This window comes from Ptiloglossa arizonensis, chromosome 7 (assembly GCF_051014685.1).
Source record: "Ptiloglossa arizonensis isolate GNS036 chromosome 7, iyPtiAriz1_principal, whole genome shotgun sequence".
NCBI lineage: Eukaryota > Metazoa > Arthropoda > Insecta > Hymenoptera > Colletidae > Ptiloglossa > Ptiloglossa arizonensis.
Window position 1 is genome coordinate 24,799,571 of NC_135054.1, and position 23,583 is coordinate 24,823,153.

At 30.6% G+C, this 23,583-nt stretch overlaps 6 protein-coding genes and 1 long non-coding RNA gene across 12 annotated transcripts; 3 read left to right on the plus strand and 4 right to left on the minus strand.

Annotated features, from left to right (window-relative positions):
- The first annotated feature begins 360 nt into the window (after nt 1-360).
- Nucleotides 361-3,353, plus strand: LOC143149607 (transmembrane protein 145). 2 transcript variants are annotated; one of them, XM_076317175.1, is made up of 5 exons: nt 361-914; nt 1,341-1,764; nt 1,830-2,419; nt 2,541-2,829; nt 3,123-3,353. In XM_076317175.1, the coding sequence occupies exons 1-4, from the start codon at nt 819-821 to the stop codon at nt 2,805-2,807; spliced, it is 1,377 nt and encodes a 458-aa protein (XP_076173290.1). In that variant the 5' UTR covers nt 361-818; the 3' UTR covers nt 2,808-2,829; nt 3,123-3,353. The 2 variants fall into 2 exon arrangements, with proteins under 2 accessions (XP_076173290.1, XP_076173289.1); XM_076317174.1 differs by having other exon boundaries at nt 2,541-3,353.
- On the minus strand, nt 2,852-5,329 carry Alr (Evr1_Alr domain-containing protein Alr). Of its 3 annotated transcripts, none has more exons than XM_076317178.1 (3): nt 5,146-5,329; nt 4,780-4,947; nt 2,852-3,508 (listed from the first exon to the last, which is right to left on the minus strand). In XM_076317178.1, exons 2-3 carry the CDS (start codon nt 4,867-4,869, stop codon nt 3,119-3,121), a joined length of 480 nt encoding a protein of 159 aa, XP_076173293.1. In that variant the 5' UTR covers nt 4,870-4,947; nt 5,146-5,329; the 3' UTR covers nt 2,852-3,118. The 3 variants fall into 3 exon arrangements, with proteins under 3 accessions (XP_076173293.1, XP_076173294.1, XP_076173295.1); XM_076317179.1 differs by having other exon boundaries at nt 4,780-5,025; XM_076317180.1 differs by having other exon boundaries at nt 4,786-4,947; nt 5,146-5,323.
- L(3)04053 (lethal (3) 04053) lies at nt 5,316-8,161 on the plus strand. The gene is made up of 8 exons (XM_076317172.1): nt 5,316-5,597; nt 5,673-6,167; nt 6,287-6,489; nt 6,594-6,667; nt 6,736-6,847; nt 6,919-6,981; nt 7,059-7,216; nt 7,292-8,161. Exons 1-8 carry the CDS (start codon nt 5,408-5,410, stop codon nt 7,422-7,424), a joined length of 1,428 nt encoding a protein of 475 aa, XP_076173287.1. The 5' UTR covers nt 5,316-5,407; the 3' UTR covers nt 7,425-8,161.
- Nucleotides 6,832-10,390, minus strand: Asciz (ASCIZ zinc finger protein). Of its 3 annotated transcripts, XM_076317171.1 has the most exons (4): nt 9,989-10,390; nt 9,702-9,913; nt 9,089-9,606; nt 6,832-8,644 (listed from the first exon to the last, which is right to left on the minus strand). In XM_076317171.1, the coding sequence occupies exons 1-4, from the start codon at nt 10,268-10,270 to the stop codon at nt 8,445-8,447; spliced, it is 1,212 nt and encodes a 403-aa protein (XP_076173286.1). In that variant the 5' UTR covers nt 10,271-10,390; the 3' UTR covers nt 6,832-8,444. The 3 variants fall into 3 exon arrangements, with proteins under 3 accessions (XP_076173286.1, XP_076173285.1, XP_076173284.1); XM_076317170.1 differs by having other exon boundaries at nt 6,839-9,564; XM_076317169.1 differs by having other exon boundaries at nt 6,841-9,606.
- A 789-nt stretch (nt 10,391-11,179) lies between these two features.
- Nucleotides 11,180-11,852, minus strand: LOC143149557 (uncharacterized). The gene is made up of 2 exons (XR_012992822.1): nt 11,790-11,852; nt 11,180-11,473 (listed from the first exon to the last, which is right to left on the minus strand). It is a non-coding gene; the product is annotated as an uncharacterized LOC143149557 (long non-coding RNA).
- Nucleotides 11,853-12,024: 172 nt separating this feature from the next.
- On the plus strand, nt 12,025-21,261 carry Spock (secretory pathway calcium atpase). The gene is made up of 16 exons (XM_076317069.1): nt 12,025-12,327; nt 13,251-13,568; nt 16,449-16,652; nt 16,769-16,858; nt 16,958-17,055; nt 17,367-17,625; nt 17,714-18,050; nt 18,133-18,521; nt 18,618-18,774; nt 18,859-19,029; nt 19,118-19,433; nt 19,522-19,707; nt 19,786-19,933; nt 20,004-20,096; nt 20,174-20,315; nt 20,383-21,261. The coding sequence occupies exons 2-16, from the start codon at nt 13,467-13,469 to the stop codon at nt 20,514-20,516; spliced, it is 2,826 nt and encodes a 941-aa protein (XP_076173184.1). The 5' UTR covers nt 12,025-12,327; nt 13,251-13,466; the 3' UTR covers nt 20,517-21,261.
- LOC143149563 (uncharacterized) lies at nt 21,245-23,183 on the minus strand. Its single transcript, XM_076317075.1, has 4 exons — nt 22,905-23,183; nt 22,659-22,792; nt 22,183-22,295; nt 21,245-21,563 (listed from the first exon to the last, which is right to left on the minus strand). The coding sequence occupies exons 2-4, from the start codon at nt 22,674-22,676 to the stop codon at nt 21,446-21,448; spliced, it is 249 nt and encodes an 82-aa protein (XP_076173190.1). The 5' UTR covers nt 22,677-22,792; nt 22,905-23,183; the 3' UTR covers nt 21,245-21,445.
- Nucleotides 23,184-23,583: the final 400 nt, after the last annotated feature.

The window sequence follows — 23,583 nt, forward strand, 5'->3', positions numbered from 1 at the left end:
CCGCACAATCCAGTTGATGCGACAACTATAACAATTTTTTTTTATAAGAATAATTTATTTCGACATATAAATTTCCTTTTAAATTTTTTATCCCGTGTCAGACATAAATAAAATTTGATCTTCAATTTCAAGGTCAAGATAAATTTTATTATAGATTTTTTTTAACAACTGCCTATTGTTTTAGATATATATGTAAATTCATTTTGAAAGCTGTGATAAATATTTTTGTCACATCCATTATAATATACATTGGATAACCAATAAAAAAATTTGCTCGAGATACAATATAAATTGATATTTAAATAAAATATTAAGACTGACTGAAAAATTTAGTTAACATTGATTATATTTGTTATAATATTGAAACACTAAATAATGATGTAAAATGTATAAGATTTTTGGTTATTTAATTTCAAAAACCACTAATTTAATATTATATTTAGAAAAGTATACGTGTCATACACACTATTTTGTCACATGTAGATATTGTTATAGATGTGCAAATAAATGTCAGGGTCGTACAAAAGCACATACTGAACTGTAAACGAATTCTGCTCATTGGAATTGCAATTAAAAAACCAACAAAAAACCACTATAATTTAAACTAACAATTTTCTTTCTGTTTTAATTCAATTTTGCTATTAAGTTTTTTTAACCAAAATATGCTTCATAGCGATCAATATATTAATTAAAATGCATTATTCCAATAGGCTGGAAAATATTGATTATGAGAAAAGCAGCAGGTAGCAGGTAACGTGTAACAGGCACATACAAGTAGATATTCCAGTCTAGAGAAATTGTGCGGTCGTCTATTGACAATGTTTAACGTATTATTGTTCTTTAATATAATATTTTTATTTTTGTTTACGTATTCTGAGACCAAAATTCTTCGAGGACGCCTAATTACACGTGAAGTACTATAAGCAATTTTTTATAAATTACAACTTTTTTGTATTTAATCATTTTGTTTTTTAGTCAAGAAAGATAATCAATATATATATATGTGCATATCGAATATCCAATATTTCTGTTTATATCGATTATAAACATAAAATGAGTATAATAAATGTAGTTAAATACCTATTAAAACAATCGAACTATATCTAATAATTCGACGTACATACTGAGTACTATAGATAAACCCTTTTTAAGTTAAATTACTGTATTTCAATCGATGTTTCGTAAAATATTTCAATACTATTATTTTCATTATTACATAACTTTTTTGCGATGTTTGACCATTTTAAAAATTATTTACTAACCCTTTTTCGATCTTCTATTGTCATTCATTTTACAATAATAAATTTGATACATAATATCAAATTGCCCTGTTTTTTTAGAATTGGGCATTTTTAACAAGATTTTGCTTTTTAACGGAACAAGGCACGTTTCAATACGAATTTGAATTAGGAGGTGGAGAAAACGATTTGAAAATACTGTTATATTATGATGCACCTGATCAATGGTCGAGCATTTATCCTTCAAATAAAACATGCATTGAAAAAGAAGCTATACTTTTGGACGGATTTGGTCAAATAGTACCATTATCAACATCATTATCCTTACAATCAGGATGCGTTGAAGAAGACACAGTAACACGATGTTCTAGTTATCGAAGATTTCGATTATCTCGTCCGAGATGGTGGTTCATTGTGTTAGCAGATTGTTCTTCAAAAAATGGATTGAATGTTTCATACTGGATATCGCTAACGAATGCGCCACATGGCAGTTTTTGGAGAGAACATTTTTCAGCAGATGAATTCTGCAAGTAACTTTATTACAATCTAAAGCAATTCAATACTGTTTAATTGAATCTATTTTCATTTCAGATATACTGCCAGAGTTGATAGCAATTAGTTGTATTTATGTTATACTTGTAATATTAAGTTTTTATATAGCTATGCAATTACGGGCAAGAAGACTTCTACACATATCTTATAAAATTTTTATGGCTTCTCTACTTTGTCAATTAGTGGGGATATTATTTGAAATTTATAACTATATGAATCTTGGTTTAAGAGGAATTACAGCAGAAAATGTTTCCTTAATGGGTCAACTCTTAGAAGCATGTTCAGATATCTTGTATACTGTACTTATGTTGCTACTTGCACTTGGTTTTACAGTGACTAAAAGTATTTTAACACCAAGACAAACTCGATGGCTTATATGCTTTGTTTGTCTCCATTCTTTCTGTCAAATTTCGTTATATATTTACCAATCCGATGTGTTTGATCCTGGATTGGTATTGTATATCTATGAATCGCCACCAGGCTATATGCTAATAGCATTAAAACTGATAGCATGGATTATTTTTTCTCTTCGTTGTCTTAAGACAATTAAAAAAATGTCAACAAAGCTTCATTTTTATGGTTCATTATTTTCCTTGGGATCAGCATGGTTCCTGTGTCATCCATTAACGGTATATAATAAATATGTAATTAACTATATCTATTATAATAGAAAATGTCATTATAAAAAAAAGTTGTATATAATACTTCAATTCTTCCATAATATATAAAAATGTACTTATAATTCCATAGGTACTCTGCATTACTTTATTAGTAGATGAATGGGTAAGAGAAAGCGTTGCTAAGGGATGTTCATTATGGATTGTCTTTATGGGACATATAATATTTTTGTACATCACCCGACCATCTATGGCTAACAAACGTTTTCCATTTCACATTAGAACGTGTCAGGTTATGCCAGTTGGTGGCGAGGGACAAGATCACAGTTATGAACCGCAAATTAGGACGTATTCTGCGTTCACTATTTCACATCTACCTCCACCTACTTCAAGATCCTAACAGTGAACAAACTTCGAAACAGGTGATAATTAGTGTAACTATAATTGCATAACAATTCTACTTTTATTCATATTTTTTAATACTTGCAATTAACGAGGAATATATTAAATATGCCTTCTTAAATGACAAGTACTATGTTCAAAGACAATTAGTCTACAAAGATGAATATGAATTTACATGTGACAGCAATACTTACAGTTACTTTTCTTCTTATCAAACAAGTATTTATAATAATTGACTTACATAGTATCTTATATCATGTACAGATTTCATTTAAAAATTTAAATTTAAGAATAAATTGTTAATTATTATCAGTCGCATGAACCATCGAGCCAACCGTCTCGCCACCTTTGGTCAACAAGATTACAGTCAAACTTTGGCTTTCCAAGCTTCTTGTTTATCTCGTTATGTATATTGCAAAGCCAATGACTTAATTTCTTCTGTGAGTCAGTTTGTGGTGGAAAATGTTTCAATTGTTCTCGTAAATCTTCTGCGCATACATAACAAGGATAAAATGTAGAGAATATATAAAAAAACTTGCTCATATCTGATTTTTGTTCTTCACTTGGATGATCAGGATAATATGCTACCATGGTATGTAAGAATGACCATGTTTTTGAACCTAATTCATCCTTATCCAAAGGACAATCATCCCGCCTATTACTTACAGGTGAAGTTTTCTCTTGCTTCTTCTCAGATTCCTATTATAAAAAAAAGTATGTATAAAAGTGCAAAGTATTGGAAAATGTTTTTAGTCAAAATTTAAATTTAAATTTAAATTAAATATTTCTTTTAAATATAATATAGATTATTTGTCAAAATTGGTATAATCCTATTTTTTGTTTGTGTAAGTTTTATAGGGTATCTGGCAATTGGTAGTACAAATGGTAATATAATTGTTCTACATGAGTGTAGAATTGAAAATATAGAATAAAATTTGTTTACGAGGCTTTATTTTTAAGAAAAACAACTTTGCATATTTGACAGTTTTACGTGTAATTGACAATCTTAATTTAATGGATTCCACTAAACGTGACTGCTATTTCTGTTTATAATTCTACTCAATAATTAAAGATGCACAAGAAGCAAAACATTTCTTTTTTAAAAAGTTTATTTTATTAGCTTACTTTTTATATCATTATCAGATAAAAAATTGTTCATATGTTATTCACTTGGTTATATATATAACTGAGTTTTTGTCAATATCCATATATTAATAATTGTAGGATAAAAGAATTGATACAAAGTAAATCATGATATTGACATTGTATAATGTATAATGTATAATGTATAATGTATAATGTATAATGTATAATGTATAATGTATAATGTATAATGTATAATGTATAATGTATAATGTATAATGTATAATGTATAATGTATAATGTATAATGTATAATGTATAATGTATAATGTATAATGTATATAAATACATGAAGTAGTATAATAATATTTTTCATAAAACCCAAGTAACAAAAGTCTACAATGAAATCCATTAAACTAAGTCAGTCAAGTACAAACATATCCAATAGATAATCAATCACATTTCTTGAAAATAAAATCTTGCATAAAAACAAATTATTCTATATTTTTTATTCATTTTCTCATATAAAGTCCAATTACTGGGCCTTCTGTGCATCACTTTTATTATCTAATGTAAATGCAATTACTAACTTATATAATAGTTTGTTAAATTATATTATGATTAAGTTAGTTTGTCAATTATGTAGTATAGTTCCGATTATACTATATTATAGTGCCTTTTTGCATTGTACAATTATAAAAATAAAAATTTTAATATTAACATTTTGTAAATGTAATATTAAATAATCGAAAAATAAGGAATTTGCAATATTCTATTTTGTTACAATTGTTGTTAGAATAAAAATGATTTTTATTGTTCACAAACAAATGTATCAAATCATAAAAGACATGCGAACTTTGTACAGAACTTTTCTTTAAACAACCATACCTGTACCTTTTCGGACTGAAGTGCCTTTTTTTGAATTTTTGCCCATGTTTTAAAATCTGTACACGCCCGACAGGGTTTTTCTTGAGACATTGTATTGAAATCACCGTATACATCCGTAAAATCGTTTCAAAATTATTGTGATTAATAATACTTCACGTAGGTAATAACCTGTTTCATGAAATTATAACTTCTGTATCTGTTATATGTAGAAATTAATGCGGACACATTTAATATTCTGTCGCATTTCTATGAATAGTAAAAATTTGTTTAAAATAACCGTAATTGCTGATATGCACTATGATTTCTTATAGCTAGCCAATTTTACATTAATCGACATAACGATATGTATTATACACACATACATACCTGTCTACGTAACACCTTGTAACTCATTTCAGATAAGAAACTATATACGATAAAAATTTTGTGTTACGAAATAAAAGCATAGGCAAAAAATCTCAAAGCATGTACTTCTTTCACATTCACGGTGAGTGAGTAGAGAAAGAGGAAAAAAGATCTATAACTAACCTGACCTCACTCCTAGCCAACGGGTGACAAATGTCAAGTGCAGCTTTGACTGCACCGCAAATGATACGGTTGTCGGTAAAGTTGATCTTCTGCATAAGTAATGGCGAATCGCAAAAAAAGTAATGAATCGTCTCGATCTATATCAAAAAATGTAAGGCGTCATGTCAGTGAGGTGATGTTTTCTTCATCTTCGTCTTCCGAAGAAGAAGTAACAACGGGATGTCGAAGCTGTAGAAACACATCGAGAGAACATTTCGATGGAAATCGCATTGAAACGGATACTCAAACAGGTTAGATTTCATTGTATTCGTCATAAAATTTATTTGGTAATTAAATTAATTATCATTTGTTTTCTATTATTTTAGGACAAGATGCAACACGACGCGAAGAGAATTCTTTTAGTTTTAAACATTTTCTAAAAAATGGTTTACAGACAAATTATTATAATGCTGGTGCTCGTCCAAAAGTTTATTCTCCTTCAATAACAAGTCCAAATAATTTGGAAAAGGATTCTACAGTTTATTCTCGTAATCCAACAGAACTACCCGACTTTGTGCAAGATCATCTAGTTATAGAACAGTGTTACCTGAATCATGAACCCAAACAGCAAGCTCTTCCAGATGCAGATAATCTTCCTGATTTTGCACTTAGCATAGAACAGAGGCAACCACAACTCAGAAATGAATCAAAGAAAAATGAAAGTCTTTTGTGTGATCTTCCATTTGATCTAACTGGAAGTTTAGATAAAAACTTAGCTCACAGGAATCAGTCCATACCAAATGCGTGTTGTTCTGCTGATTTAAATTTACCTGTTTATGATAGACCTAATATAGGATCTACAGAACGTTCAGAATCATCAGGTAGTTACAAAATAACGCATTGTATTAGTAATTGTGGAATAAATAAGTTTTATATATATAATAATTGTAAATTTTATACAAAAAAGCAAAATTTATACTAATAATTTTCTATTGCCCAGGATTTCCATTAGATCTACCAATACCTGAAACTGAATCTGTTTCTGGTTCAAATATTACAGTAAGAGATTGTTCTGGAACAAATGAAGCCAATGTTCCAAAATCTTTACCAGATTTTTTAAATGATGGCCCTATCCATAATAGAACAACACTATCCACAGATTTCGGGACCATCCCAAATAGTGTAGAACTCACGGAGAGACGAGTATAATTATTATCAAAATTTTATGTTAAAAATATCACTAAGTAATAGAATTAAATAGTAATCAAAATAGAGTACAGTGTATAATATATTATAATTTCTTACAGCTACTATTAGAAAATGAAAGATTGCGTCATGAGTTAGAATTAGCTCGAAAACAAGTTGGTGAGAAATCTCAGTGGTAATTATGGGAATACTGGTATTTATTGTACTATGTTATATTAGTTACTTATGTGCTGTTTACTATAGGATTCAATTATTAGAATCGAAATTGCCATCTAGAAGAAAAGTGGAGCATGAAGAAACAGCACATCTTGAGAAAGCCATGGAACAAGTTGAAGATAATCTAAAACGTAGTACCGTACGTACAAAATTATGTTTATATCTTTTACTTTTGACTAATTTCCGTAATCGTCCAGTTCTCGTTTACAGAGAAGAGCAGTCAATGCAGAAAGCACTGTTACATCATTAAAAAAAGAAATAAAAGCATTAACGGTTAGTACAAATTTTGGTTTTTTACACAATCCATGAAATTTTAACTTATTATACAAAGAAATGCAATGTCAATGCAGACAGAGATATCACGGTTACGATCGGAAAATAAGGAACTTAGAGTTGGAATTACGTCAAGGAGTAGAAATGAGTGTGGTTCTTCAAGTGTTGATCGAAGAGTAAGAATCCTAGCTAATGATATAAGAACTTCTGCTTCATCGGCGGAGATATCATTGAGGTAAAAACGTACACTTCTTATCAGATTTCTGTTGTATTAACAAATTTAAATTATAGTATGATAATATCCTTACAGACAGTTAATGTTTGGAGTGGACAATTTAAGAGTACTTGCTTCTGCGCTTGAGAATGTAGATAGGATAGAAGACCGGACCAAAGATTTTCTACCAGATTTCGATGAAGATAATGCTGCTGGTCCTGCACTTTAATATATTTTTGTGTATTCCCCTTCTGTATACTGTTTCACTTTCTCTACAATACATATCCCAGCCTGTGCTAATAAGTTCCTCAAACTCACATGTTAACGTTTACACATTGAGGATTCTTTCTGGAATCAATTAATGATCCAATTTAATTGTAAAGCATGATATTCATATCATACTTGTATCTTTATGTGATAATAATAGCACTCGTTTTTCAAATTACGCATCACTTACAAATATATAACAATTACAAATTGTACCCTTGTTTGATAAAGCATATCTTTTTAAATGTCATCTTAATTTTTACTGACAAACGCGCATAAAGAAGTGTCTTATTGATCCGTTGTAATATAACTTCAAGCAAAAATATAAAAAATTGTAACTTTTATATGTATGCTTTGACAAAGACCTATACACAAAGCACTGGTTGGGATTCATAATACAATTTCAACATAATTATTAAAAAAAATATTTTAATGGTTATTGTGACAATGTTACATGTATATTTCAATTACATGTTCCAGTTATTTATACATGTCAAAACTATTAACTAAGTAATTAGATTTGAACCAACAGAATCCTGTGTGTATTTTTCTATTTAAAGGGGATACATGATTTAGGGGATACTTAAATTTATAGATTTATTAATAAGTTACATGTAGTAGAATTACATTGCCTGCAATGTGTATTTCTTTATTCTGGCAACATATGTAAAAAATATATGTTAAAATTGTGGCAGTGAATTATGTAACACAGACAATTTAAAGTTATTTTCTTTAAAAAAAAAAAAAAATGCTTTTGTTAATAATGTACACGATAATTCATCAACAAATTGCACATATACAGGAACTCAATTAATTAGTTCGCAAAACGTATATAAAATACCAAAGTACTAAATAACAACATAAAAAAAGCAGTCTTAACGTATAGTACAAAATGCAAATTATTTTGGCATTACACTTTAAATATTTTTCCTTAATATTAATTGTTATACTGCCATATAGTACACAAAAATTAAATACTTCATTACTGAAGACCTTCAAAAATACTAAGTAAGTCAGTTTGTGTTTCAGTATGACTAGTTTGAGTACTTAACCAGGAACGACATACACCTACTGAAATATTGCACCCAGTTTCGCATATCAAGGATTTTGTTTGTGTTTCGGTAGAAACAGTAGTGTCCTCGAGTTGAGTCCATGCTGTTTGTGTTTGAATATTAGACAATCCTAAATCAGATTGTAGTATTTCATTACAGGTTTGTGTGCATGTATTGCTATATAATAGTTGTTCCATATTATCAAGATTGTTAGTAGTTTGCGTTTCGATATTAGAACTCAAAGCAAATGATCTTGTTAAAGTATCTGAATCAAAAAATGATTGTGAATAAGCTTGTTCTGTCTGAGTTTCTATACTGCTAAATTTATCATCAAAAGTTTTGTCTGTAAGCATAGGATCTGATCTTGATATACTATTCGATGGCACAAAGGAATATCCTTCAACAGCTGTCGATGTTTCTTCAACATAAGGTAAAGTTGTGAGAGCAACTGTACTTTTTGGAACACATTGTATTAGTGGATTTGTACTATGATCATAAAATGTTTCAAACTCTGTTTGAGTCACATTATCATTTAGAACTTCAAACATATCTTTTTCAGGGATTGTTTGAGTACCTGATGTATTCTTTTCCTCCCAAAAATCTTGTAAACCAACATCGTGACGAAGTGGTAATGGACTATTAGGAAATAAATTTGGAGATGTAAAGTTGCCAAGATTTAAGTCTTCCTTCAGTAATGTATAGTCAGAATTCTGCGACACACATTTTTTTCTATATTTCTGAATTTTTAACAAACTTTTTAATTCCTGCGAATCTTTTGTGGTCTGCGTTTCCATGGACATTACATTTTGTCTAATTTTTTGAGAAATGCTTGTCTGTGTTTGTTTAGTTATTCCACGTTTTCCATTATGATAATATCCATTGTTAATATATTTTAATGGACTTGATATTCTCTTATTTCTCTTGTATTCATCTGTTTGTACACCAATATCTGAAGTAATTTTTCGTGTTGAGTTACTATTATAGCTAGATATTTTACTCTCACTCTGATTTATTGGTAGAATTGTAATTAATTTATTCGTTCCTGTTTGACTAGATGGTAAGATTAATTGCATTGTTTTTGAATTTATGCGTCTGTTAAAGTATTAAAATTATAACATAAATTAATAGTATTATATTGAAATGGCTTAAAGGAAAATTTTAATATTTGCTTTTTATAATTAGCTTACCTCAAAGAACTTTTATATTTATCATTTATGGTATGTAAAGATCGTTTTGCATGCGTAAGCAATGCTTCGTAAGAAGTGTAAGTCTTTGAACAAGAGCAAGTAAATTCAATTCCACACACTCTCATATGACCTTCTTTAGCCGCTTCAGTAGAGAAACTTTTTTCACAATGGGTGCATGCATAGGTCTTCTTTGCATGTACTTTCAAATAATGCTAAATGTATATTCGAATATTAAATTTTATTTCACAATTAATGTTCATGATATAACTTTCTGACAAAATATTTACCTGCTTAAGATACTTCATACTACTAAAATGCCTTTCGCCTTTTGGCGCGTAAATACAAGATTTCACAGGACAGTGGAATTGTACATTTTCTTTTATTGCTTTATCTAAATTTTTATGCTGATGCACTTTTAGATCGTGTAGACGGTATCGTGGCTCATTCTGAAATATGAGTCCACATTTGTTGCATTTAATGTTGTTTGTAATCACGCTAAGTTCCTCTGCCGATGGACAGATACTTTTAATACACTTGGAAACATTTTTTGCCGGTTTTATTGCTTCCATTAAAGGTTACCTTGACACGATACTTGAACCGCACACCAACCACACTATTTGTCGCTGCTCAGATGACTGCAGATGACTGATCCAATCGATCCATACAACATATCAGTAAACTACATATGTACTATTTTTTTGTACTTTCGAAGGCAGCGCCACTGCGTTTCATGGCTTGTTGGTGAAGTTCTAATTCAATATGATCAAAATTTTGTTGGTAAGTATAAAATAAAATAGTTTCTATGAAATTAATAAATTATAAGTGGAAAAGAACGTAAGAATAACATTTAATTTGAAGGTTTAATGTAGTAAACAACTATTTATTCAATATAAATGATGTAAATAAATGATTTTTCTTTAACATAAATAAATCAATAGAATAAATTACTTTTTCTAATAAAGCAGAAACCAGTTTAACAATGTGTATGAAAAGTAAATTGCATTATCAGTAGATTAAATTCAATTTTCACTTTGTTAGTTTGTTTCATGAAGCTATGTGCATACAGAGCAATATAGAGTAACGTCAATGAACTGTAAATTCATTTAATTAAGTACAACTAGATTATACTAGCTCACTAAGCGGAAAAAATGAATAATAAATGATGATTCCATTCTCCCGCATACATACATCTTAATTGTATTGTTCATAAAATATAAGTTATAAATATTTCTAAATATACATAAAATATTTTCAGGCTATTCAATCAATAAGTCTTCCGCAAATTACATTGATCATTAATTACTTCTACCGAATGGAAATACGATACGAATTATAAATAACAAAAACTCTTCATTCAATGTTCTCGCTACAGGATCATTAAAAAGTATTAGACAGTATTTGTTCACTTCTGCTTAGATATCGATTTTTCAATTTATTTATACATTATTTAAGGTTATAAGTAACTTATCTTGACAATGTCTTAAATAAATCTATTTATTTTGAATAACAAAAACTTTAATACAGTGCATTATAATTGTTTACATGTCACCGTATTATTACATCAATATTTATGGATCTTTACATGAAAATGTTTGTTTGGACGACACAATCTGCGAATTTGGAAGTACAGCAGCTTAAGGTCGTCGTACGCTGGATTGACATAGCTACTTTACTTCTGAGCAGACAGAGAAGGACGTATACACATACATTAAATCGTTCCATTTGAGGGGGATACAGAACACCAATTGCATTCCCTCCTCCTTCTTGGCAAGCTTTTAGTTGTCACATATAAAATGTTAGATGGCATTAGTGCAATGAGAGCGCAGTATCATCGTCACTTAGAAATATGTAACCGAGATACGACGAATCGTACATTTCGTTATAAAATAACAATATTTTATGAATTTAAGAATTAAATTAGTAAATACTAATTTCGTATCATTGATAGTGTATTAATATTTCATAACGATTCACAAGACAGTCACTTATGTATAGGTTACGTATATTAAATTTATTTTCAAAACGCAATGATACACATTTAAATATCGCAAGCTATTAACAAAATATTACTATTTAAACGCGACTCACACATGTAGACTAGATGTTCCAAAGTATCAAGTCACGTTTTGTCAGATAATCGGTGGATGGTTGAATTTGTTGTTACGGTACGCCATCTAGCGTTTCCGTCTTGCAACACTACAAGTTTGCCAAGAAGGAGAAAGGTATGGTTTGACATACCGTATTCCCCTCAAACGGAACGAATTAATCCGTCGATTGTACACAAGCCTAACATATGAAAGCAGCACTCTATAGCTGCTTTCCCAGATCAGTACCAACACGGTTCGAGCAGCGCTGCTCACTACATTGCCGCTACTTGTCATTCATTCTCAGTAGTTACACGTCAACCGATCATCGTGTTTGCACACTTCTTTGTATGAGTGGACATATCATTTCTTGAAGAAGACAAAACTGCTTAAATGTTCTGGAACGTAATTTCGAAACGACTATAATCGCACAGAATACACGATTTGCGAGCAGTTTGTCGTGCGTGTTTTACTTGGCAGCATATCAGAGCTCAGTCTCTTGACATGCCTCGGATATTAACAGGGTTACACGATTATTAAGGGTAGGATGATTTTGTCGAGAATTTTATATATATTTACCAGTTTATTCGCATCCTCGAAAGTATGAAGGCCTGCATGCGCTCGCATTTATTCATTGAAGAAATTTCGCTATTGATTTGAAGTAACAAGAACCGCCTACCGCATGCTTTTTTGATTACAAATTGTACGCCCATATTATGTCCATCATTTGGTACGAGTAATTTAATTTGTTACGTTTAATTTTCAATCGATTTATTTTTAAATGTATAAAGTTCTTACGAGACATATAAGTAATTTCTGTATTTGGTTTTTATTAAAAGATTTAACAACGGTCAATAGATTAATATTTTTTATTTATCGTTTTCAAGTTTACAATTTATATTCCATTAGCAAGTTAAATGTAAGTCAAGCATTAAGATAATTACTGTCATATTTATTTCTTTAAAAAAATTATCGATAAAACTATCTTTTATTTAATTTGAAAGTAGGTTAGCAGTATATGTGTATATGTTTTTGTCAGTAGTTTTCAAAACCAATTAAATTCAGATCAATAGTAAATAATTGGAATTCATTTTAATTACGATTGGCATTTTTTAAATAAAAATAACAATTGTTTTGCTAAATTCAATTTTCTTGCACAGTTTTATTTGGTATTGATAGTTATCGTGAATATTATCAATTTAAACAAGCAGCTTTTAAAATTGTCCGTGCAGGACAATAAAACATCGAAATCCTTCAAATCTTTTTAGCAAGGATGTTAATTTAATCGTTTATGTTAATTAAATGAAGTTAGTGTTTTGTCCTCTGTAGCACGTCCGAAAATATTCAATTCTCAAGGAGTATTAGAAATTTTTTCGTTTGACCTTTGCGTGACTAAACCGACGGAACACAATATGTATGTATATAGAGTTATACACATTCAATGAGTTCGTTGGTATTTTGACAGGTATACGTTTGGACCATGAGCTGTGTGTTTCCTTTTTTTGAAACCGTAAAACCGGATTGACAGAGGAGTGTATTCTATTTGAAACAAATAAACGCAAAATTTGCTAGAGTGCGAATCTAACTTTAAATAAAGGGACAAACTTCTGTGTCGTGGCAATAATTGCCGATTGACATAAGCTGAGAGAGAGAGTGAGAGAGAGAGAACTCGCTAAAAGAGATGAAAGACACAGTGAGTAAGAAATACACACAACTATTAGACGACAATGAACTTGTTGTTGCCGCAAACAAGGAACACAACGAGAATACAATACTGAAGGAGGTAAGAATAATTTTAGATTAACATTGAATTACTTAATGCAGCAAGTTTTGACAAGTAATAAAATGCCGAAAGAAATTATTGACAAAAACGTATTATTCGTTAACAAGATTTCATGGCCACTATCTATTATGATACATTGTGTTCCGTGAAATCTAACTATATAGTTATGTAATTGATAATCAGGATCAGGACCGTATCTAGGGATTTTGTTACCCAGGACAACAATGGGATACAGCATTCTTTGTCCATGTGTTTTACACTAGGTATAAGTATGTACGTACATATATGCGTACAGTAAAATGTTAACACAGTTAATTTAACTTTGTTTATTTTTATTACCTTTATACTAATTTTTAGTCGATTTTATAACATAACGTTCACGGGCACATGTCCCTTCTGTCCCTTGTTACGGCCCTGATCAAGATTATAATTGTTTTTCTTACACTAGTTGTTTACGAGAAAAATAATAAATACCAATAACGTAAATATCCTATATGTACAACATAAAAGAAAAATGATACATCGTAAATAGTTTAATTTTTGCGAGATATAATTCTTAAATTTTACTACATAATGGTGTTCTTAAATGTTTCGGTATCGATTCTACGTTTATTCTGGCAACTCCATCTGTTACGATTTCTGTCGTTACTTACAGGTTCGCATACAAACAAGATAGATTAATTTCTTATTAATATATACGGTATATTATTATATTGAAAATTATTCTCCATAAATTCCAGTAAATAATGGTTACAAATCAGAAAATTCGCAAATTCAGAATAACTAAAATTATTTACGTGTTATTTGCTTCCAATAAGTAACAATTTTTTAACGATGAGACACGTGGTACGTGGTAACTGTTAGAAGAGTACCCACTTATAAACACTGCGGATAAGTTGACCTAAGGTTATTATCTATACTTATTAAATATAATAATGTGGCCTTATGCGTTCGAAGGTAAACGAATCGATAATTACTAGAATAGAAAATCGAATAGTTACACACACATACACACATTACGAAATATATATTACGAAAGGGGCAATTTCTAAACTGATAATTGTATATTTATTGAAATGTTGAAATTCTTGTACATTTTACTCATTTTGTATTACATACATATATGCATGAATAATAACATACTATTCAGCAATCAGCGATCAATACGTGACAAAAGAAGCGTGTAAATTAATAAGAGATATGTATATTAATTAAGATTTAAAAGAAAATTTAATAGACGCAAAAGTTTCATGGACAAATCTATTACCTTTTATTAAATTATCTTTTTTTTTTTAGATAAATTTCATTACTGAATCATGTTATAATAAACTTCTTCAAAAAATATATAATTTCATACTTGTTCATATATTCACGTTGACAAAGTCTTAATAGAAAACAATTAGTAACTTCTGAATCGGAAATAGAGAGGCTTGGAACCCCAAAAAGCACAACTTCAAGTCGAGACCTTTCAAATAAAAGCACGTGCTTAAAGCTGTTAGAAAATTTTCTTTATTCCATTGATACCCACGCGCACGCGAATTAGATATTGGTAATTAAATTTAATACGATTTAATAATACTTTAACAAATGTATAAATTATAAGATTCATTTCATTCAAGTTATACATACATACATAAAAGTATACATTCTCTTTTCTTGAACAAACTAAAGTATCAAGTTTTTTTATTTATTTATTTACCGCTTGTCTTATAGCTTTATGGAAATTATCAAGTTTTGTCCTTTTTTTTTATTAAGTGATTGTGAAAATGGATGTAATTGATAAGTATCTAGTTTGTAAAATTTGTAATTTTTTTTCGAGACCGAGAAATAAGCTTATGTAGTCGAAAGTACTGGAATGTCGTTCCAGACATCAACTGTGTAATACAATGATTTCATATGTAATAATGTAGAATATGCGTGTATATCAATACGAAAGTAAGTTATCATATAAACAAGTATATCTGTATACATACATACATACATTCATTGGATGAAATATTTGAGTAAAAACAATGTATATACGTTATGTATATATAAATATTTATAATATTGAACTGGTTAGTTTCTAACACTTGATATTATCGATTTTTTCTTTCTGCATAGTGTATATGAATACTTATTTATAATTCATGTTATAAAGTAATAGGTCTTATTAAGTTAGGAAACTGTGAATGTATCTTAATTTTGTTTGCGTTTTTATGAAATTTTTGAAGGTTAGGATTTACGATGATTTATATTTCAATATGAGTACATACAATTTTTATTGAAAATCTAATACAGAATACTCCTAATTTTGTTTATACTTACTGCAAAAATATTTTGCGACTCTTTGAAACGTTGCATTAGGTTTAATATTTGATAGTGAATGATTCTTAAATACATATTTGCACATGCGTTACTTAAATGGAACGTGAACAGGCATTATTAAACCGGACCTTAGAGTGATATTAATTGCTGCTCTATTTTGTGTTTGTTAAGCGTAAACAAATAAATTTTGATGTAGTACAGTAATGGCTTTTTAGATTTAGCTATAAATAAAATGTTGTAAAGAGTTCTATTCACTGCTTGTAAATGAGTGAATATATTTTGCTATAAAGTTAAAAATTTAAAATCATGTGACACATGTCATAAAAATGTGACAATTTTTTTATTTATTTAACAATATGACATTAGAATGCCATCATAGACATTAAATATCTAAATATTAATGTTCAAAGCACATTTTTAATTTAAATGTTGCAAAATTTGCAAAGTATTATTTTTTAACAATGGAAAACTTGTGATAAAGGTAGAAAACCCTTTTTATAGAAATGTTAAACATTATTAATAAATCATTTGAAGAATATTAAGAGGAAACTAAATAAATTTGCATTGTTTAAGGGTGCTACAAATCAGAACCTAGAAATGTGGTTAACAACTAATAAAGCAGCCAGTCTTGGCTCAGAAGAAGTTGCAGCCAGGTTACATGTTGATATAAGAACTGGATTGTGGTGGCAAGAAGCTGATCATCGGAGACAGTTAGTTGGATACAATGAATTTAGTGTTAAAGAAGAAGAACCAACATGGAAGAAATATGTTGAGCAGGTATTTTATGTATTTCCTCTGTTCATCTAATTATAACTTAGTGTAAATAAGAATACAGAATTAAAACTTATATAGTAATGATGACAATAATAATAATGAGATCTTTTTTTTTTTAGTTTAAAAATCCTTTAATTCTATTACTACTTGGTTCTGCTTTTGTTAGTGTATGTATGAAGCAGTTTGATGATGCTATCAGTATTACAGTAGTAAGTGTTATTTTGATCCTAAATGCACTATAAATTTCATTATTTCTTTGTAGTTAAATCTTTATAAATATTAAACTTATCAAAAATGTTTTCCTTTAGGCTATCATAATAGTAGTGACAGTTGCATTTGTACAAGAATACCGTTCTGAAAAATCCTTAGAAGAATTAAACAAATTGGTACCACCAACTTGTCACTGGTAAATAAATTTATACATTTTATCACTTAAATATGTTATAGACTCAAATTTTATAGAAGTTATTAAGTATCAAGTAAAAAAATGTTTTTAGTAGCATTCATTTAAATTAACATTTTCTTCAAAAGTATGGTCCTCGGAGAATATACTAACTCTTTATAGAGAGTATTTCTTTGTCTTGTTGGTAAAAAAGATATAATATCCAATTCCAAATAATATTGAGTCCGAAAGTGACCTATGTTACACTATGTTTGACAGAGTCCTGATGTTAATAATTTGAATGCTATTGTAATAGCTCCACCGCTTTTTTTTAGCTTACGAGAGGGCCGTTTAGAAACATTTTTTGCTCGCAATTTAGTTCCTGGTGATATAGTTTATTTAAATATTGGAGACAGAGTACCTGCAGATATCAGGATATTTGAAGCAATAGATTTAGCAATCGATGAAAGCAGTTTTACTGGAGAAACTGAACCAGCACAAAAGTCAACAGCTCCGTTACTTAAGGCTAATGGGTTGACAACAAAGAAAAATATTGCATTTATGGGTACATTGGTGCGCTGTGGAAGTGGAAAAGTAAGTTGTATTATAGTGTATATGTTTTCATATGTATTTACAAATCTACTAATAATTTACAAATATTTGAAAATCATTATTTTTATAGGGGATTGTAGTCAATACAGGAGAAAAAAGCGAATTTGGAGAAGTGTTTTCAATGATGCAGGCTGAAGAAGCTCCGAAGACACCACTTCAAAAAAGTATGGATATTTTGGGCACTCAATTGTCCTTTTACTCATTCTGTATTATTGGTATTATTATGCTTCTTGGCTGGATCCAGGGCAAAGCTATATTTGAAATGTTTACTATCAGCGTAAGTTTGGCAGTAGCAGCTATACCAGAAGGTTTACCTATTGTTGTAACTGTAACTTTGGCACTGGGTGTTATGAGAATGGCTAAGAGAAAAGCCATTGTTAAGAAATTACCAACAGTTGAGACACTTGGTATGTGTGTACGTAGTATATTTATATAATTTTATTTTATTCAAACATAGATTTAAGTAAATACTGTGTTGTTAATGTGTAGGTTGTGTGAATGTGATATGCTCTGATAAAACTGGTACTATTACAAAGAACGAGATGACTGCGACAATCTTGGTAACCTCGGAAGGATATATAGCTGATATTACCGGAGCTGGTTATAACGATAAGGGAGAAGTACGAATTCGAAAGTGTGATAATTACGACCTTGCACGCACTGCTATTAGCAACATGCTAGAAGTAGGATGTGTCTGCAATAATGCTGTAATACAGAATGATACTCTGCTTGGTCAACCAACAGAAGGTGCACTAATAGCGTTAGCCATAAAATACGGAATGTATGGAGTTGCTGATAAATATTTACGGCTACAAGAATATCCATTTTCTTCTGAGCAAAAAATGATGGCTGTGAAGTGTACACCGAAATACGAAGAGGTAAACTAAATAACTTGACTTTTCAATAAATCATTTAAAAAGTTCATATTTAGCATTTTTTTTTACCTTTAATATTGTTATTTTTATATGTTACAGAATAGGCAAGAAATATATTTTGTAAAAGGTGCTCTGGAAAAAATCTTACCTCAGTGTAACAAATACTCTGCCAATGGTCAAGTATATTCTCTTAACCAAAAGAAAGATGAAGAATTTCTAACAGAAGCTTATGACATTGGCCAACAAGGATTAAGAGGTACATACCTTTTAATATCATTTATAACATGTAAATTTCACTGTTTTTGGTTATATATTTATATATTTAAATAAATGCTTACAGTAATTGGATTAGCGCGTGGTACATCATTACAAGATCTTGTGTATGTTGGTTTTGTGGGTATATGTGACCCTCCTCGACCACATGTTCGTGAATCTATAACAACTCTGATTAACAGCGGTGTTAAAATCAAGATGGTTACAGGCGATGCAAAAGAAACTGCAGCGGCAATAGGTATGGTATGAACTTTATAATATTTGTTCTGTAATTTTGTCTGAAGGTATTATCACAATAGTGGACTGTAACTGATTTTCTATTTTAGCAAGTATGATTGGGCTAGATATACTTCACTCGCGATTAATGTCTGGAGATGAGATTGACTTAATGTCCGAACACCAATTGGAGCAATGTATTAATAATGTTAGTGTGTTCTATCGTGTTACGCCTAAGCACAAATTATGCATCGTTAAAGCGTTGCAAAGAGAAGGAAATATAGTGGGCATGACGGGTGATGGTGTAAATGATGGAGTTGCTTTGAAGAAAGCAGATATAGGCATTGCCATGGGTAAAAATGGTACCGACGTATGCAAAGAAGCTGCGGATATGATACTAGTGGATGACGATTTTGGAACTATTATGTACATATTATTAATATTGTTTATCTGTTAAATAATATTTCTCTTCATTTTATATACACTTTTTTTAATCGTGTGTATATATTTTTAGCGATGCAATTGAGGAGGGAAAAGGAATTTTTCATAATATACGGAATTTCGTAAGATTTCAGTTGAGTACTAGTATAGCTGCTCTTTCTTTAATTGCTCTTGCCACTTTGATGGGTATACCAAATCCTTTAAATGCCATGCAAATCCTTTGGATTAATATTATTATGGATGGTCCACCCGCTCAAAGGTAACTCAAAATAAAACTCGAAGAATTAAGCTTAATGTGTCGTACCACACAGTTAGTAGATGTAGTTATTTGTAACAGTCTTGGAGTCGAACCAGTTGACAAGGATGTTTTGAAACAGAAACCACGTAACACAAAAGAGCCAATGATTACGCGACATCTTATTCTCAATGTACTATTGTCTGCCATTATTATTATTGTTGGCACTTTGTGGGTTTATAACAGAGAGGTATAAAGTTGTTTCACTACAAACAAAACATATCTATTCGTATGAACGTCTTAATTTCTTTTTCAATTAGATGACGAATGGTACGACTGCAAGGGACACAACCATGACATTTACGTGCTTCGTTTTCTTTGATATGTTTAATGCTCTGAGTTGTAGATCACAGGTAAGAATTAACAGATAATTTCTTTTTAAGTATTTAATTAGATTTTTCTTAAACTGAATATAACACGCACCATTCAGACAAAGTCAATATTCACTATTGGTTTATGGAGTAACAAGATGTTCCTGGTAGCTGTTACATTATCGGTAATAGGACAAATGTTAGTGATCTACTTTCCACCATTACAACGAGTTTTCCAAACTGAGGCTCTCACGGCAAAGGGTACACATTTGATTTAAATTTTATTATTTAAGCTTTAGTGAATAAAATCATTTCTATCTTTTTGCAGATATTTTATTCTTGATCGCGCTAACATCGAGCGTTTTCACAGTTAGCGAGATAACGAAATTTATAGAGAGACAGCTTCACAGGCGACGAGCAGGTACACAGTATTACAATAAGTCCGAGATGGATTTTGTATGACAGTTACAGTCTGCCGAAGATAAGGCGGACAAGGATCATTTGGAATAAACACCCGAAACATCATACGGGTAGTAGTCATTCGTTCGTTTATCAACATTATCTCGCTACACACTGGACTATGCTTGCACATTTGTAACTTGTATGTGCACCCGTCACGAAACGAACATCGTCTCGCGCTATCGGCGCGTCAACTATTTACAAAAATGACTGCGTTTTTTTAACATTTACAAAGTTTCTGACTCTCTAACGTATGATAGTCGGATTTTAGGCATTAGGATTAGGTATTTTCACTTCTCGTCAATATGATAATTATTGGACACATCACAGATCTTAGCAGCGGTATGCACATTCCACATACTTTTTGTAGAAGGTGAATTTTAACAGTAACTGTTCGTAATTCGTTATTGTAGTAATCAAGCATTGAAGAATTGCGATCATTCTAATACATTTTTCTAACCCGGTCGATTAACGAAGTAATTTATCTTTTAAAACACAGCTCGTTTACTCTCGATATATTCTTTCGGGTCACAATGTTATCGTACTATCAATTAATACAAAATAATTCAAGACGAAGAAATATACATTTATAACATAATCAAGTATACAATCTGATTGCATTTAAAGATACAATTATTTATAATTGGAAGAATAAACGATCTTGTAATGTTCCTTAATTTTACGATAATACGCGATGTGTTTTCGATAACAAGCAATAATAAAACAGCAACAAAGCTATACAATACTTTATTATACATCGCACAGTACAAATATGTTACACGCTAGTGATACAAAATTTCTTGTAATCGGAAGCAATATCGGGTGTGTACTATGTGTTACTTTGCAAACAATCTTCCTATTTAACGACAGTTGCAGTTTATTGAAAGATTGTCGAATAGTTTACTTTGTAACGTAATTAGTATTCTCCTATACTAATGAATTCCTTCAAGGGCACTATAAGTTTTATATTGATATAGATCTGGTCCTCCATAGCCGTAGAGCAATTTTCCTCTACCGTTTTCATCATAGTATGGATAGCGGTATTTAGGCCTATAAATGAACAAGTGAATGTTAGTGTAATTTTGTATTTGTATTTGCTTCCAAATAATATTTGCTACATGTCTATTCAATACAGAGTATCGTACTGAACTGACGTATTTGCTCCTAAGGGTTACCATAAAGTAAAGGGATTGCTTCTTGGTACCAGATGTGTGTTGTGTCACAGTGACGCTATAAACACTGAGGAGTCACACGTTCAATCTCTAGTGACGATTAGGCTAATGAAATAGTAACTATTGGTGCATGTCTGTGAGACAAAACAGTGCACCGAGCGATATTTGACAGTTTCTGTAGATCTCGCTTATTGTAAATTATATTAGTAAGGAGTATCTCAATTCGGTATGATACCCACAAGAGGATGTCGCTAATCGAACGAACACGTTTAGACGCATAAAGGCTTATGAATATAAATAAATCTTAAAATATTGTCCATTAATGGTTAGTACTGTAGTTAAATCAATTTGAATTGGCCTCTCAGGACGATCTACTCCGCGTTTTTATGCGACGACAATTCGCTTTTCTACGAAATAGAGAAGCGAGGGTAAGCAAACGAGTAGAAAGTTGTGTAACTTTCATAATTTTTGGATGTATAGTGGTCTCAATTCCTCACCGTTCGAAGTATTGAAAATTAGGCGCTTTCGGTTGTGCTATCGTCGCTGCGCTGTCAGTAATTAATCCGAGAAGAAAGGCGACGATTAACATCGTAAAGATTATGGTTGTCCACTGAAAGTAGGTCAATTAGTATTAGAATGTTAGAGAAGAAACTTTAAAAAAAGTGGCCATTATATAATGCATATGTGTTCACTTCAAATTGGATCTATCGCATCGAGTGTTTTGCAATAATGTGCCAGTATAAATATAATATGAGAAATAGTTCATGCAACATGCATACCGTAAATGGTCCACAAAATAGTGTTTTTACGTAGATATAGTGTAGCAAAATCTTTTGTCCGTTAAACTGTGCACAGTCACTTAGTTTCTTACTTGATTATTGCATATTATTCTTCAATTATTTAATCAACAATTAATTGATTCGTCAAATACGATATCTTTACAGTATTTATTAGAGTGTATTAATTTACTTACGGGAGCGAGTTTTGCCATGACGATGATTGCAAAGTGTGACAAGTCAAGACGTTTGCCGAACGAAAGTTTTGAAAGTCTGTCACTGCGTAACAGTGGATACACGCGAGCGTTGCTTCTCTTCGATAAAACTGATTCTATAATTTAACGGAATTGAAACTGTTCGATAAAAAGTAGAAACGAATAGAGATACTAAGCTCCGTACGATCGGTTTGTTTCCGTTTTTCTGGTTCTCCACCTTTTGCCTACCTTGTCCCGGAATCTGTTACCGTTCTTCTCCATGTGCGTCCCCACTCCTTTCTTTCTTCGATACCATCAAGTGAAAGTCGAACAAGCACAGTACTTTGTACGTTGCTGCACGTAGACATTTTGTCACAGCGATGCGTCGCAATGAACAGAGAAGCTTCGAACGTACTACTGCATCTTTCTCTTCGTCGAAAGTCGATTACACGATGGCCAATGTCGAAATTTTTTAAGGTCGAAGAAAGGATGGACGGTATTTCTTGCTGTTCGTAGTCAAGTTACAACTCAAGCAGGCTAGTTGATTTCTTTCTCTCTAGAAAGTCAAGGAACGAGAAAATTATTTGAAAGATCATTGATAATTTGGTTAAAACACACGCTGTTCAAATTAATTAAAGGATCACTTATTAAAGCCACTCTGTAGAGAAACGATTTACTTGGTTTAACTTTATTTTTCAGTAAGTTATTCAATGTAACAGAAACAATACGTTAGACAGCCACGTCTGAAAGCATGGTCATAATTATAGAAGTGAATTCAATACACAAAAATAATGAAGAAAGTTCATGTTCACATATATACTATTTGTCGTTGTTTCCAACATATAAATCTTCTTTTTCATTATTTTTTCGTATTGTATTTATGGTTGTATTTCATCTTCTCTATATTAGACGACAAACATTTGTATAT

Excerpts from the sequence above, each read along its gene's own strand:
- LOC143149607 (XM_076317174.1), top strand. The coding sequence starts at position 819 with ATGTTTAACGTATTATTGTTCTTTAATATAATATTTTTATTTTTGTTT. Across the intron at positions 1,765-1,829 it reads TTTTTCAGCAGATGAATTCT|ATATACTGCCAGAGTTGATA; the intron begins GCAAGTAACTTT and ends TTTTCATTTCAG. Across the intron at positions 2,420-2,540 it reads TCCTGTGTCATCCATTAACG|GTACTCTGCATTACTTTATT; the intron begins GTATATAATAAA and ends ATAATTCCATAG.
- Alr (XM_076317178.1), bottom strand. The coding sequence starts at position 4,869 with ATGTCTCAAGAAAAACCCTGTCGGGCGTGTACAGATTTTAAAACATGG. Across the intron at positions 3,509-4,779 it reads TTCAGTCCGAAAAGGTACAG|GAATCTGAGAAGAAGCAAGA; the intron begins GTATGGTTGTTT and ends TTTTTATAATAG.
- Asciz (XM_076317169.1), bottom strand. The coding sequence starts at position 10,270 with ATGGAAGCAATAAAACCGGCAAAAAATGTTTCCAAGTGTATTAAAAGT. Across the intron at positions 9,914-9,988 it reads GTATGAAGTATCTTAAGCAG|CATTATTTGAAAGTACATGC; the intron begins GTAAATATTTTG and ends ATATACATTTAG. Across the intron at positions 9,607-9,701 it reads AAATATAAAAGTTCTTTGAG|ACGCATAAATTCAAAAACAA; the intron begins GTAAGCTAATTA and ends ATACTTTAACAG.
- Spock (XM_076317069.1), top strand. The coding sequence starts at position 13,467 with ATGAAAGACACAGTGAGTAAGAAATACACACAACTATTAGACGACAAT. Across the intron at positions 19,708-19,785 it reads GATGGTCCACCCGCTCAAAG|TCTTGGAGTCGAACCAGTTG; the intron begins GTAACTCAAAAT and ends TATTTGTAACAG. Across the intron at positions 20,316-20,382 it reads TGAGGCTCTCACGGCAAAGG|ATATTTTATTCTTGATCGCG; the intron begins GTACACATTTGA and ends ATCTTTTTGCAG.
- LOC143149563 (XM_076317075.1), bottom strand. Across the intron at positions 21,564-22,182 it reads AATTTTCAATACTTCGAACG|GCCTAAATACCGCTATCCAT; the intron begins GTGAGGAATTGA and ends GTTCATTTATAG.